The sequence below is a fragment of the Melospiza georgiana genome, chromosome 6, assembly GCF_028018845.1.
Source record: "Melospiza georgiana isolate bMelGeo1 chromosome 6, bMelGeo1.pri, whole genome shotgun sequence".
Lineage (NCBI taxonomy): Eukaryota > Metazoa > Chordata > Aves > Passeriformes > Passerellidae > Melospiza > Melospiza georgiana.
The window spans coordinates 42,381,216-42,395,973 of NC_080435.1; the positions used below are offsets into that span (position 1 = coordinate 42,381,216).

Genomic DNA, 14,758 nt, shown 5'->3' on the forward strand with positions numbered 1-14,758 from the left:
TTAAATGGAGATAACCCACTAGCATGCAACAAGCTGTGCAGCTGAGGATCCATAATTCTGGAATATCTCATGTACATACAGGTCAGAGTTCCCTTCAACAGAAATAAATCCTAATTAGAAGGTGGAGTAGGTGCCAAATAGTACATCACATGTTAACCAGCACACACACACAGGGTTCTGCAGATCTCACATCCAAGGACCAACAATGCTGACATTGTGGTCACACTGAAGGGTCTATTCCATCTTCTTCTCTTTAGTGCCTCAGGTGACAGTGTGCTCTCCCTCCCACTTCTGCCTGAGCAATAGCCAGCCACCAGTGGTGGGCAGGAGGACTGTATCTGGCTTAAGTTGGACTCTGAGAAGACAGATAAGAACACAATAGTTAAGGGCCATAAGTCTTGCTCATCAGCTTAGGGCCAGTTGGGCACAAGGAAAACCAGAATACAGCCTGTATGGAAATATGACTGTAAGTCAATCATCTTACTCTAAGTAGTGGACAGTCCAGGGCCTCTTTACCCTCTGCTGCATGGCAGAAGGCTGTACCCCAGCATCTCCACTCAACTAGGGTGAGTTAACTTCTTGAGGCTGAGATCCCTTGCTCAGGAATTCTCACCAAGTGCTTAATAGCATACAAAACTGAAATCTCAGCTGAGATACAAGATTGACTGTGCACATAATCCTTTAGATGTAAATTGCTGGCCAAGTCTGGGACTAAGTCTGGATCCAGACACACCTAAATTTCCCTTGAGAAAGGAGTTTAAAAAATAAGTGGGTCCTTTCTGAACCTCATGACTCAGCAGAGGGTCTGCCTGACAGTTTGTCTGACCCTGTCCTCTATACAGTGAACAGCTAAGTATACCTTGCCATCATGTCTTGTTAAATTATTGTCACATTTACTCATAAAATCATAGAATGGTTTGGATTGGAAGAGGACCTTATATATCATTCAGTTCCAACTGCTTTCCCTTAGGCAGGGACACCTTCAACTAGACCAGGCTGCTGTACCTGCAGGGTTGTGTGGGAGACAGGCTACACGTGCTGGGCTGCTGTACCTGTGTTGCTGTGTGTGTGCAGGAGATGGATTACACCTGGATCACAGCACTGACCTGAGTGGGGGATGAGAGCAGCCTTTAGAACATGTGGGGAGAGCTGGGCATGCTCCAGTTCCTGCTGCATGCAGTGCTCCCTGAGCCCAGCTGTACTGTACTCCATACACTGCAGGAGCCGCACGCTGCAGCTGTGTCACCATCCTGTCTGATGGTCCTGGCACAGCCCTGCTGCACTGGCCTTGTCTGTCTAGTATTTTGTACCATATGTGTGTGAGCTGACTGACAGGACTGATGCCTGCCTTCTGACTGATGCTTCATTAATCTCTTTGTTACATTTTTAATCAGCAACTTTTGTTACTCACAAACCAATACTTTAAAAAGGGTGGGGGAGTAAAATCCCAAACATATTTGCTTATGATTTGCTTTTTTAACTCAACTCTCCTTTAAACCAGAAAGGATGTTATGAAATTATGAAAGGATACTGTCAATTGCAGAATGTGATGAGTAACTCAGGTGGCCTGAGCTGCAGAAGTGCCTTCATAATACTCAACTGCTACTGCTGGACGTGGTTATCAGCTTTTTAAGGAAATACTTTACTATATGGCTATGAAGAGTTGTCCAAAATACAATGAAACTGTTACTGTGTTTAGAGTGTTTCTAGAGGTTTCAATAATTCAGATTTTATTAGCAATGACAGTTTCAGTAAGCTTTTAATGAAATGTTTGTTTCTTTTTATAAAACAGCCCATGAAAAAGACCTCATTTCTTAAAACCAGTTATTTTTCTGAGTCTAAAGGCCTGAAGAGCCTGAAGATTTTTGAGAATTTCTGAAATTTCTGTCTGAATGTGAATTATTGTGTGTATCAGATGGATAGACCATAATTTGTAAGGCTACACAGACCCTTCTCCCTCTATGTTGTAGGACCCACTGAAGCTGGAAAAGAAGTACAGTCCCATCTCCTGACAATTTGGGACAGTTAATTCCAGCACTGACCTTATTTTCAGAGACTGGCTTGTGTTGTTAAAGAATTTACTAAATAAACTTGCCCTTTCCCTGTTGTTGGTATCTTTTACTTGCTACATCATCTGTTTGAAGAAAATTATTAGTCTAATCCTCTACTGTAAGATTCTATCTGATGCGGTCTTTTAGGTAATGGATCTAAGTGAAATTCCATAAACTTGGAATTTGGACAATTTCACAGTTGGAGTTCATAGATTGTACCCACTTTTACAAAAACACTTCCCTGACAAGCATTGAGTGATGAAAAGCATTTTTTCCAAATTAACAACGTAAAAAATAATGTAACGAACAACCTAGTGAAACCTCTAAGAAAAATATAATTCCTATTTTTTATTTCCTTCAACAGTCTTGCAGAACTTCACCACTGAGTTTCAACACCACCCTGTTTTCCCAGAGGTTGCAGAACAGCCTGAAGAACCCTGGCATTGACAACACATGTATGTGGCTCATCTTATTACTCTGGGACATGACCAACTTCTGTATTTTATGTGCAACTTTTCTTCTGGCATTGGCCCATAGTGTTTTCTTTGTTTTAAGGGTTTTCCAGTGACTTGGTACAAAAGGCTCATAGAATCATAGAGTATGTTGAGTTGGAAGAGGTCCATCACGATCATGGAGTCCAGCTCCTGTCTCAGGACACCCCAACAATCAGAACATGTGCTTGAGAGTGCTGTCCAAACACTCCTTGAGCTCTGTCAGGCTGGTGCTGTGATCACTTCCCTGGGGAGCCTCTTCCAGTGCCCAATCACCACCTGGGTGAAAAACGTTGTCCATATACCCACCCTAAACCTCCCCTGACTCAGCTTCAGGCCACTTCCTTGAGTCCTGTCACTGGTCACAAGATTGAAGAGATCAGTGCCTGCCTCTCATGAGGAAGCTGTAACTGCAATGAGGTCTCCCCTCAGTCTCCTCTTTTCCAGTCTGAACAGACCAAGTGATCTCAGCCACTCCTCCTATGGCTTCCCTTCCAGACCCTTCACCATCCTTGTGACTCTCCTTTGGATGGTCTTTAATGGCTTAATGTCTTTTGTATATTGTGGCACCCAGAACTGCCCCCAGCCCTGGAGGTGAGGCTGCCCCAGAGCAGAGCAGAGCAGGACAGTCCCCTCCCTTGCCTGGCTGGTGATGCTGGGCCTGATGCACCCAGGGCAGGGCTGGCCCTCCTGGCTGCCAGGGCACTGCTGGCTCAGGTTCAACTTGCCATCAACCAGAAGCTCCTGGTCCCTTTCTGCACTTTCTGCAGTGCTGCTCTCCAGCCTCTCATTCCCTAGTCTATACAAAACACACCAACTATGAAATGTTGTAATTTGATGTCATCTATCAGCAAACATACTACTGCTTCTCTGTTAGAAGTGAAGAGTGTCACTCCATCAGCATTATCTAGGAACTTGATAGACAAAGGATGAAAAAACCCAAACACCTTAGCTAAATTGCTCAGGCCTGATTCAAGTGCTGTAGAAAGGCCACAGGATGGTTCTTCATTTCATCCATGAGAGGTTAAAGGAAGGAATAGCCCTCTCCAAGCTGCTACCTGAAAGAGCACTTGCTCTGACAGATACCAAGCCCTACTGTTCTGTCTCCCTGTGCTCGACCTGCTTGAATAAAGCAGCTCTGCAGCTCCCCCCCACCCTGGTGAATACACTCTCTCTTTTCAGATAGGTGGCTGTTTTCTCCCCTTCTCAGGGCCCAAAGCAGCAACAACTCTGCTCCTTGCCCACTCCTCCAGAAAGCCACTGTGCTCCAAGTAGGGCTCTTCCAATTTCCACTCCTCCTGTTCCCAGCTTGGGCTGCTCTATTGTAAAGTGACTGCTTCCTCTCTTACCATTTTGACCTACTAAGTGCTCTGGAGCAGTGAATCAGTAAGCAGAGATACTTGAAAGTAAGCTTGAATATAGAGCAAATTGTACAGCATTACAATATACCCTTCATAGGAAATAGGCAGCCCTCCTATGAGAGCAAAATCTTTGGCTTTAACTACCCCAAATAATTCTGTCCATCATTTCCTCTCAATAGAAGGAATGGACCAAGTAGAGGTGCTTTACCTGGAGAATTTAAAAATAAAACTCAGAACTTTTCTAGTATCACCATGGAAAGTAATTTTGTGTCTCTGCAAAGAGGTATCAAAATGTAAATACAGCAGTATTCTTAGAAAAGAGAACGATTTCAAGTTAAAAGTATTAAAATAAACAACAGTTACAAATAAGCATGTTTTAAAATTCATCTCTGATGGATTAACTTCTCCTTTTTAACTCAGCCATTACTTAAACAGAAGGTGGTAACTAATACCATCACTAGTCACCAAAACATGCCAAGGAACTTCCTAACAGTACCTTTGCAACAGCAATAGCAGCTGACAAACTGCATTGCTCTGGGAGCCTTTTCCTTGCTACATATGGTTGCAATACCACTGAAGCAACATCCTGCTACTAAGGAACATTTCCTGTATATTTATTGGTTGTATTCCAACCATTTTGTATTCATTCAGCATGGTAGTAACGTCCTCTGCTTCACATCTGGATTACAGAAAAAAACTTCTGGTAATCACTGAGGTTTTAAGCATCTATATATCCCTACAATCAACAGATATAACATTCAATTCTTAATCTGTAGAAAAGCCTTCCTATGGACTATGAGGGGTGCACCCTGCTCCCACCCCCTGTCCAAACATGAGCTGTGACTGCTATTTGGGGCCCACCTGTTGCAGCACGGCCAAGCCACTGCAGCATGGGGTGCTGCTGGCCAGCTGCACTCCCAGCCACTCGTGTGAGTGAAGGAAGCAGCGACTGCTGGTGACTGTAGCTATGGTAGGTGATGGGTTACCCTGGCTAAGTGACAAGCCAGCTGTGCTTCTGGCTCACTGAAGTCAACAGCTGCCCTCTAGCGATGCAGATGCAGCAGGTGAGTTGGAAAAGTTATTCACAAAACAGTAACATTATTTTCACTTCATTTTGTACCAGCACAACAGATCAGAACCACAACCTCCTGAATGTGGCTTCTGGGCAATTGCCAGCATTGACTTGAAGGCCCAGCCCAATGCCTGCATGGAGCAGACCTCCCAAAATTCTAGAGAAAGAGCAGCTGCCTGGGAACAACCAGGCAGCCACAACTACCTTTGTCCCCTGAGACAGTGGGGAAGAAGGATGTGAGGAGAAACCAGTTTGTGTCCAAAGGAGAGCTGGCAGAACTGCGCCGTGGTTCTGTCACGCAGCAGTGCCCGTCAGGCAGTACCAGGGCTGGGTGGCAGCCTGCTACACTCACCATCACCTGCCTGCCATCCTTGCCCCTTCTCTCTTCTTCAGCTAGTGTAGTAGACGTGAAAGAACAGTGTCTTATTGCGGAGCAGAGAGTAGGAGTTATCAAACTTCAGCAGGTAGATGCCCTCGCCCGGGTACTCGTGGCTGCCTGCCTGCACCTCGCGATGGCTGTTCCTGCGGTACACGGGCATCACCTCTCCATAGCGGTTCCGCAGGTAGCTCTTGGAACCCCGCTCCACATCACCCACAGGGGACAGTCCTGAATGGCAGAGAGGAGACAAGTAAGTAGGGCAGAACCACCTCATGATCCAGAAAAAGACCAACAAGACCAGAACACAACACAGACATGCAGCTATATGGAAGGCTAACGGTGATAGCATTACCCAGAGCATCTCCTCCGACCTTTCTGCAAATAATTCCCACAAAGTCCAGCCTTCCTTATCATTACAAAGGTCATACCAAGAACCAGTTCTCTTGGGAATACTGATGGGACAGTATTTACTAGCCCACCAGCCCAATCTCCTCTCTTTTTTAGCTTAGACACTTTACTGCTTTCATACAGGCAACAGCAGTCCTGTGATATAGACTTGAAGCAAAGAGAGGCAGGAAAGCTCTTAGCTGTTACCTCATAGTGTGTATGTTCTCAGTTCAATTCCTTATGAGAATTCCTCATAAAGGAACCTACCCCTGCCTACAGGGTCTGCAAAATTCAGACACGAACCTCCCAGCTACACTGGTCACACATACACTCAAGCCACAGAACAGGCAACGTTACTGTGTGTTTCCCAAGTACAGTGACATAGGTAGCAAACATTTCAAATACAGACAGAAGGAGCTGCTGATGTAATGGAGAAAAAAGAAAACAAGAAAAAAAAACAAAAAACAAGAAATCCCTCCAAACAAACAACAACAAAAAACACCAACCCCCCCCAAAACACAGCAAAACCCAAAACAAAAAACCCAAACAAACAAAAATCAAAAACTCAAACAAACAAAACCCCAAAAAAACCAACACCCCAAAACAAAATCTTCTTGCCTCCACTCACCACCAGAAATTTCTCAGTCTGAGAATCTAACAAAAACAGTTGGGTTAAAATTTCAGACTTTAACCTTTTTATCATCTAGAAATTCACTGAGCGAATTCTGGTTTTATTTTTCCACGTGTTCAATTTTAAGAACGCTCTTGGAGAGGACAGCCATTGACATATGCTGAAGCAGGAAGGGCCAAATGCTTTCTTATCACTCTAACCAAGAACTCAGTAGGCTGCAGAGATAGCAAATGGGCTGACTAAACAAAGTAGATGGAAATTGTAGCATCTCACAGATACACTCAGCAGCATGGCAACAGCAACACTTACAATTAACCTTTGTAAGATCTGCACTAACCTTCAATTTCCTCATCCTCATCTTCATCCTCCTCATCACTGGATTCACTGACCTGAACAGTAATGGCAGTGCTAGTAACTGTGGTCCAGTCAAAATAGACTCCAAACCCAATGTCGTAGTCATCCGTAGCAAACTCCCAGCAAATGCATTTCCCGTCAGGATGGGTTGGCACTCGGACTGTCACCACCTCGCCGCGCTTCACCACCATCCGGCCATTCTTCTCCTTCCCCATCTTGGCTTTGAATTCCTTCATCTTCTCAGTGGTCCACATGGTGGGTGCAGCCAGAGGTGGAGGCAGAGCTGAGACAAGGGAGAAGTTCACAGGCTTACATCACTTTTCACTACTGACAAACTATTACCTGAAAACAGTGAAGCTATTTCTGGTAAGGGGCCTGCATTCTGGAGCCTGCTCCCAAAAGCCCCAGATGTGAAGTTTTTCCACTCACTAGCCAGGAGCCCAAATTTCCAGCAGGATTTAGAAGTATCTCCAGGATAGTCTCTGCTCTTCTAGTCAGGGCAGGCACTTAAAAAGTACCCAAACAGAAGTTCTGCCTTCAGGACTCACCTTTTCTCTGCTCCCCAAGGAGGTCTGCAGTCTCCAGCTCAGCTGAAAGGATATCCACAGCACCAGTGTGATCTGACTGAATCATGACTATATCCCCTACTCCCTGAGGTACATGGTAGCTGCTTAATCGAACAGCTTCCTGCACAAAGCACATAAAAAACATTGTCACAAAGACCACCCTGTTAAAAAGTCTCTGCCTAGATTTGAAACAACTCATTAGTAACTCAGGCTTCTTTATGAAAGTAAGTCAGACCTGCAGAAGCTTCTATTATTAATGTAGGCTAACTCTGAGACACCTCAGCATTTGTTTCACCCACTGCACCAAAGTCATGAACTTTGAAGTCAAATGCTGCATCAGTGGCACAAATTTCACTTCCCTTGGTCTCCCAGGGAGTCCTGGGCAGGCACTTTTTTGCACTTGCATCAGAGTTAATTGTCACCTCTCAACAAAGCAGCAGCCTTATAGATTTAGCCAACTGTTCTTGGAAAAAATTCGCATCAAACAATCTCTCTAGGGAGAGCCTTTCAGCTCTGTGTGCATCTAGACTGCAGCCACAATCAAACTGCCATTGCTGCATCCTAGTTACAAATCCAGCTGGTTCACTCTCTTCTCACATATGCAAACTCACAGGTCCTGAACTCAGTGTCACTTGTACAGGTTTCTCTGACTCTACCTGTAGGGCAAACAAATTTGCTGCTCACAATAAGAAACAAGGATTTCAGTTCCCTCTTGCATAAATCCACAAGAATGGAATTTCCAGAAGCACCAGATAAGAGCAGGTGACAATTACCTTGAAGCCTCGGTGAGCAAGGAAGCAAGAACTAGCTGAAGACACAAGAGGGATTTTGCAAATTAGACTGATACCATTTATCTGCCACTAATGTACAGGAAAAAACATAACTGAATCTATGTTAATATTACTTTTATCTTAACACAACCCTTAGAACCTCAGTCCCACAGTGGCAAGCACAGTAGTAGAGTAGGAGAACTGCTGCTGCATTTCTGTCTTCATTCTCAGACACAAGAAACATCCACCTACCTTTCTGAGAGATTTGATTTGGTCAGGCAGCTTCTCTTCTAGCACAGCCACGTTCTGGTCCCCCAGAGTGCCAATTTCTTCCTTGGAATGCTCTGTTGTGTTGGCACTCAGGTGCACCCCAGCCTGAGACCTTTTGGAGGAAGAGAGCAGTACAATTCAGCACTTGCACCCAGGGCACAGCCAGCAGAGGAATCACTGCTCTGGAACTCAAATTCAAATGAGCTGAAGGAACAAGCTTCTGTGGTAGCACCTGCCAACTGGACAAAGAACCCCTGCCCACCCAAATCCTGCCATGTCTGCATGATTACTTTCCATGTGAGCCAGGGGGAGCAACTTCTGTGGGATACTCCATATTTACCATCCTTTAGATGGCAGAAATCCACTGCACTCACCCCACAGCATGTTGGCTCACCAACACTACACTAAGGACAGACATCAGTAGCAACTTTTCTGCCCAAGAAAGGACAACTTCTATGCCAGCTACTGCATGGCATCTGCATACTGCCTCAGAGGTCAACTGGATCAGTGAAAGAATTCAGAACAATTTTGACAGCCATCCTGAGAATGCCATCTATTTAAGTGGCCCGTTATGCCTTTCCTACTGGCAATCCCAACAGATACAGGGAGCACCCAAGTGTCTTTCTGCCATGTCCAAACACACCCCACAGATAAGCAAGCAGTAAGACATACAATGGGCAGCACAACAACTTAAGCAAAGAGGTCTGAGTACTGCACTGTAACAAAAGAAAATGGACATGCTAAAAGAATGGTACACAGCAGGAAAAGAATGGGCAAGACAGGAAACATCTCTGGCATTTATTCTCTGTTGAGGGTTTTCTTCTAAATTATATTTTTAAAATTGCTGCATGTTGTCTATAGGTAGACTTATAATCCTAAATGAACTCAGATGCCAGAAGAGTGTCCTGACACATTCTGCATCCACAGAGAAGACTTGAACAGGGCAAATGTGGCTTTTGTTTTCAAATTGTTACTCCTACAGCACTACAGACTTTATCCAGAAACAAAGCCATTTTTTACTTATATTCTCTCAACAGTGTGATTTGCTTTCCTACAACTGGTGTGATAGACCAGAAGGTCTGTAAGAGCGACTCCAGATGAATAGCAGGTTCACAAAATGGCAGCAGATGGATGAGATAAGAAGGATACTCGGTGGGAACAATTTTTTAAAGGAAGAATTCTTGTACTTCTACGCTATCGTTTTCCAGCCTATTTGCATTTCAGTTTAGCTGTTGCATGAACACACCTAGATGGGCTATCTGGTTATTTGCTACCGTAGGTGCACACATCTGCTCTAAAAGCTCTCCATCAACACAGGAGCCTACAGGCTGGGAATTTTTTCCTCTAGATACATATCATTGAGACCTAAGAGTCTCACTGAAAGATTAGGAAGAGCTACACAGCTTTACAGGCAGACTTACAAACACACAGTTCAGCTGATTCCTTCTCACACAAACCTTTTGCACCATCCCCATCCCTTTCAAAAAAGATCTACATTAAGACAAATTTAATAGGTGATGTCCACAAGTATCTATCATCTGCTTTGGCTATTTTGCTCCTGGTCTGTATTAATCTCTTTAAAGAAAATTAGAGGATATAATAAAAAGATGGAAGAACTCATTTATAGTCAGGAAGTCTGATAGAGAAGTCAGCAGCATCAAACCAAGATGGCATCAAAATGTTGTTTTGGTAAGAAGGGTGGTTTGATGTGGGTTCTTTTTTTCCTGGATTTTTGCATTTTTTTGATGAAGCTGTGCTTTACCTACTGTAATTAACTCACACATTTCTGAAATTGTATCCTGTGCAACAAATGTATAATGGCAAATGAAACTGCACTGCATAGTGTTAATGCTTGTAGCCAATTAAATTACTTGGCCACAAACACGACGTGCCCAGCCGGTACCAACAAGCCAAACATCTGATAACAGGGTTAAGATCAGCAGGATTAATGGAGAGACACAAAAAGCAAACAATGAAGAAAAAAGCCAAAATGTTGTCAAGAAAATAGCAAAAGGTATTTTCTTGTACAGCTTCCGCCAGATTTACAGACAGCAGGCATGCTCAATTATTAAATTATCCTCCAGATAGGATATAGAAAATTTCCCCCTGAAAATGTACTAGCTGTTACAATGGATTATAAAACCACACAGGGTTCATTTCAAGCTGAATGACTCTGTGATTTGAATAGCTGAGCCATGAACTACATTTCACAAGCTTTAAAACAACCTTAAAGCCTGTAAGAACAGGCTCTCCCATACTGATTCTGGTATACACTGTCCCAACGCAGACAATTCAGTCTCCAGGCCCTTCTTTTTACCTGCACAGAACAAACTGCCATACAGAAGAGGTCACAGGAGTGAAACAGACTGTCATGCATGTGGGCCACAACACACAAAAAGGTTTTCCTACCCGCTCTGTGAAGTACTGGACTCCAAAGAATCAACTAGCTGATCTGCAGGCTCTGGCTTTTGGGCTGAGTCTTCATTTTCTAGCAACAAACAGAATATAGCAAGAGAAGGTGAAATAAATGTTGGTGTTTATAGTACACTAACAGGAAAAAAACCTGCAGCCAGCACTCAGACACTGGCAAGGTCACACAGCTGTGGAACAAAGACCTGAGCCAACCAGTTTTTTGTGTTATGATCTGTATCTAGAACCTTGTGGAGCAAAGATTTTTAATGGCCTCAACCCTAGGAAAGGGAAAACAAAAACCTTCGCATGTTTTTGATGTAAAGCCATTCTCAGAAGCAGGGCTCATTCAGGAGCTAATAATCCTAGCTTTAGAAGGACAGAACAAGGCCAAATTTCATCATGTAAAGCTGAGCTGACAAAGCCCTGGAAAAAGCGATCGTGCAGCAGTTCTCAAAGGGCACCGACGAGATGGAAATTCCTAGGTCGGGGCTAAAAGGACCGTGGCTCCTGCTCTTCCCCGAGTCCCCTTGGTCGGGAAAAGCTCTGTCCCATACCACTGCGGTACACAGGGCATCCCCAGCCCTGCTCTCCGATGGCGCTGAGGCAGTGAACAGGACACGGACAAGTTCCAGCTTCTGCAGGTTGCCGATGCCCCTCGGAGCCGCTGCTGGCCATTCGCAGGAGTCGGGGCGGGAAGGAGCCGGCTCCAGCCCGGGGGCACGCAGCACAGCCCGGCTACACGGGCCCTGTGTCCCCGGGGACAGCACAGACCGCCATCAGCGCTCGCTCTGACCGCTGCACCGGGAGGAGCCCCTGCTGCAGCTCCGGATGCCCGGGCGGCAGGGGAGCGGCGCAGAGCCCGCAGCGGGACCGCGCTGCCCCCGCACGGAGGAGCTGCCGCTCCTGCACGGCTCCGCCGGCAGAAACGGGCGAACCCACCACGGAGGGGAAACTCTCCCCGTAAGACGGGGGACAGTCGGCTCCGTGTTGGTTAGCCCGGCAAACACGCGCCGCCGGCTAGCCCCCTGCCCTGCCCTACCCTACCCTGCCCGGCCCGTACCTGCGGGGCCCCGGGGCGCGGTGTCGCCGGCCGGGGGCTCGCAGCGGCAGCCGGCGGCGGCGGAGAGCGCGTCCGACATGGGCACGGCTCGGCGGGAGACCGGAAACACCCGAGCGCGGCCGGAGAGGGGCGGCCGGAAACACCCGAGCGCGGGGGACGGAAACACCCGAGCGGGTGCGTGAGAGCCGGGCCGCGGGGAGATGGTGGCGCCGCGGTGCTCATCCCTCAGCCTCCCCTCTCGACAACGCAGCCAATCAACATTCAGTTCTGCAGAGACGCGGGGCGCGGGCGGAAGCGATGGTTGCCGGGGTAACGGGGTCCCGGAAGGACGCGGCGGCCCGGGATGGGGCCGATGGAGCGGCGCCCGGGTCCCGCGGGGGCTGGGGCGGCTGAAGGGCCGCAGCCTGGGCCCGAGGGCGCGGGGGGACCGCGGGCCGTGTGCCCCTTCCTGGCCTGGAGCGCCGAGGAAGTGGCCGAGTGGGTGGCGCAGCTCGGCTTCCCCCAGTACCAGGTGCGGGGCTGGGGCCCGGGCGGGAACCCGCCGCGCTCTGAGCTCCGTGTGCGTGCGAGAGCGGCAGGGGGGCGGCAGTGGCACAGGGCGATCCCTTTCCCTCCGCTTCCCTGCGCAGGAATGCTTCAGGGCCAACGGCATCAGCGGCCGCCGCCTCATCCACGCCAACTGCTCCAACCTGCCCGCCATGGGCGTCACGGACTTCGGGCACATGCAGGTGCAAAAGGGCCGCTCGCTTTTATTTCCTTCTTTTACGCTTTGTTGGACACAAACAGGAGTTGTCTCTTCCTCATTTTATGAACATTTTTTTCCTTTCAAACCTCTATATTTTCTTTAACACTGATAGTTAAGGCTGAATTTTGGGGCTACAGTCTGGCCTTCCAAAGCTTCCTAAAAGTTCAGAAGAACAAATTTACTTAAGTTTCATTACCCCCTTTCCCTTCCCTAGTGGAAACCACAGAGGGACCGCATTTACAGAGCCAAATCATCTGTTTTGCATCACAAAAACAGATGATTTTTGGTTTGAACTTCTACCTGAGTCTTTCACCAGCAGGCTCAGGTAGAAGTTCAAACCAAGAAGAAGAAGCTCTATGCTCCAGTGACTAGAGTATTAACACTGTTTATTTTATCCTACAATACCAAAATGCAATTTCACCACAGTTCTATCTCGCTGCACAACCTTAACAGTTTGTTTGAAGCTAAATAATGCCACCAAAAACATTAACTAGTGCCATGACTGCCTGTTGTTTTGACAGAAAGGCATCAATTTAACACTAAGTTTTTCAGAGAGCAAACCTTCACAAATATTTCTGGTACAAGCAGATAGAGACTACAATCATTTGTGCTTTCCAAAAGTGGAAGAATTCTATATGCTTTGTAAGCCTCACCCTCATATTGGGATATAGGGATGATGTATGGTGTTAGTTCAGCTGCTGAGTAAATATTAGGCCATGGGTTAGACATATCAGCTGTGACCCGTTCTTCCTCTGGTTGGAACTGAAATTCCTCTAGATAAGCAATATACAGCCAGGACGCTGCCACTAGCTTGGAAGTGAGACAGTCCAGTAGTGTTTTCCAAAGCTTGCTGGTAAATTGGGAACATCTCACAGACTTCAGTGGAACCTATATGTTCTCAAAGGTCATGCCCTATCCTGCCAGTTATTTGTGTTTTAAAGAACTTTTTTCTGACAGAATCCAAGTATGCAGAGCTCTGCAGGATGGGGCCCTTTGGGTCTTTCAGAAAGTGTCTACTAGTGCAGGTGAAAAGTTAAAACTGCAATTTCCCAACAAGAAATACAAACTAAAGGCTGTGAGCAGTGGAAACTGATACAGTTGCTATAGAAATAAGAGTGATAGCATCAGCTCAGTGAGATGGAAATGTTTGCAGTTTAGGGGAAATGGCAGTTTGGTAGAGAACTACACAAACTACACAGCTAATTATGTGGAAGCTATGCAGCATGGACATTACTGCTGGTTTTAATCCCACTGTAATGGTATTCTAAATATCAAAAGCATTCAAGATAAGAGTCTGGTGTTCTTTTGTTATCACAAAAAGCATTCAGAGTCAAGCTAAAGTTGGGGGAGGGTTTTGAGCAAATACTGTGAAAGATCAGTAAAACCTTGCAAATGGTATTTTGAAGCTTCAATCAAATTAGATAGTTAAAGTCTCAGAAATTGCCTCAAAAACAATGGTAAGGCTCTGCTCACTCACAATTCCAGGTCCAGCCATCTCAAACAACCATACACTCATCATTTTCTAAATGAACAATACGATTTTTCACTAATTATTTTTTACACTTTTGTGTAGATTGTAATTTGCATTATAATTTAACAAACAGCAATGATTTTGCATAAAGCAGAAGAGACTGCAGTTCTTTTATCCATAACTTGTTTGTCCTTGAAGTGCAAGGATGAAAGCAGAGCTATATTTATGCCATTAGGAGACCAGATGCGATGGCATCCCTGACAGTAAATCTGGAGAGAAGGTGATATGCGCTGCTTTAACAGAGTCACATGGATTCAGATCCCCCTTATGTTGCAACTTCAAGCATGAAACTGTACCAAAATTCAGAATATCACTGTTTTTTCCTGCTGCTCTGACATGGAATGATAGTTTTAGCTGTCGCCCTATTGTCTTGGTTTAAGAAATGAGAATTGCTGATGTTTTGTCTTGTATTTCAGGAAATTTCGCGACACGTGCGAGAGCTGCTGGGGATTGAGGAGCCTCTCTTCAGCAGATCCATTACCCTCCCATACAGAGACAATATGGGTCTGTTCCTAGAGAGAAAGGCACCAACAGGAGAGAAAGCAGATGCCCTCACTTTCCCACAGTTTATCCAAAAAGCAGGACTTGAGCCCTATACTACAACTCCTCCTTTGCAAGGATCCCAGGCCATGGAGGGAGTGGATGCTCTCCCTGCATCGCAGGACATGCAGAGGCAGA

General features: G+C 46.0%; 1 protein-coding gene across 1 annotated transcript; it reads right to left on the reverse strand.

The window, feature by feature from the left end:
- Window positions 1-2,620: 2,620 nt before the first annotated feature.
- TMED8 (transmembrane p24 trafficking protein family member 8) lies at window positions 2,621-11,901 on the reverse strand. The gene is made up of 6 exons (XM_058026309.1): window positions 11,805-11,901; window positions 10,742-10,820; window positions 8,315-8,444; window positions 7,275-7,413; window positions 6,710-7,009; window positions 2,621-5,582 (listed from the first exon to the last, which is right to left on the reverse strand). Exons 1-6 carry the CDS (start codon window positions 11,881-11,883, stop codon window positions 5,365-5,367), a joined length of 945 nt encoding a protein of 314 aa, XP_057882292.1. The 5' UTR covers window positions 11,884-11,901; the 3' UTR covers window positions 2,621-5,364.
- Between the last annotated feature and the right edge of the window lie 2,857 nt (window positions 11,902-14,758).

What these genes read in the sequence shown, in the direction of transcription:
- TMED8 (XM_058026309.1), bottom strand. Translation starts at nt 11,883, where the DNA reads ATGTCGGACGCGCTCTCCGCCGCCGCCGGCTGCCGCTGCGAGCCCCCG. An exon ending in TCCAGTACTTCACAGAGCGG is followed by an intron (nt 8,445 to 10,741) that starts GTAGGAAAACCT and finishes TTCCTCCAAAAG; the next exon opens with GTCTCAGGCTGGGGTGCACC. An exon ending in TGAGGATGAGGAAATTGAAG is followed by an intron (nt 5,583 to 6,709) that starts GTTAGTGCAGAT and finishes TCTGCCATTCAG; the next exon opens with GACTGTCCCCTGTGGGTGAT.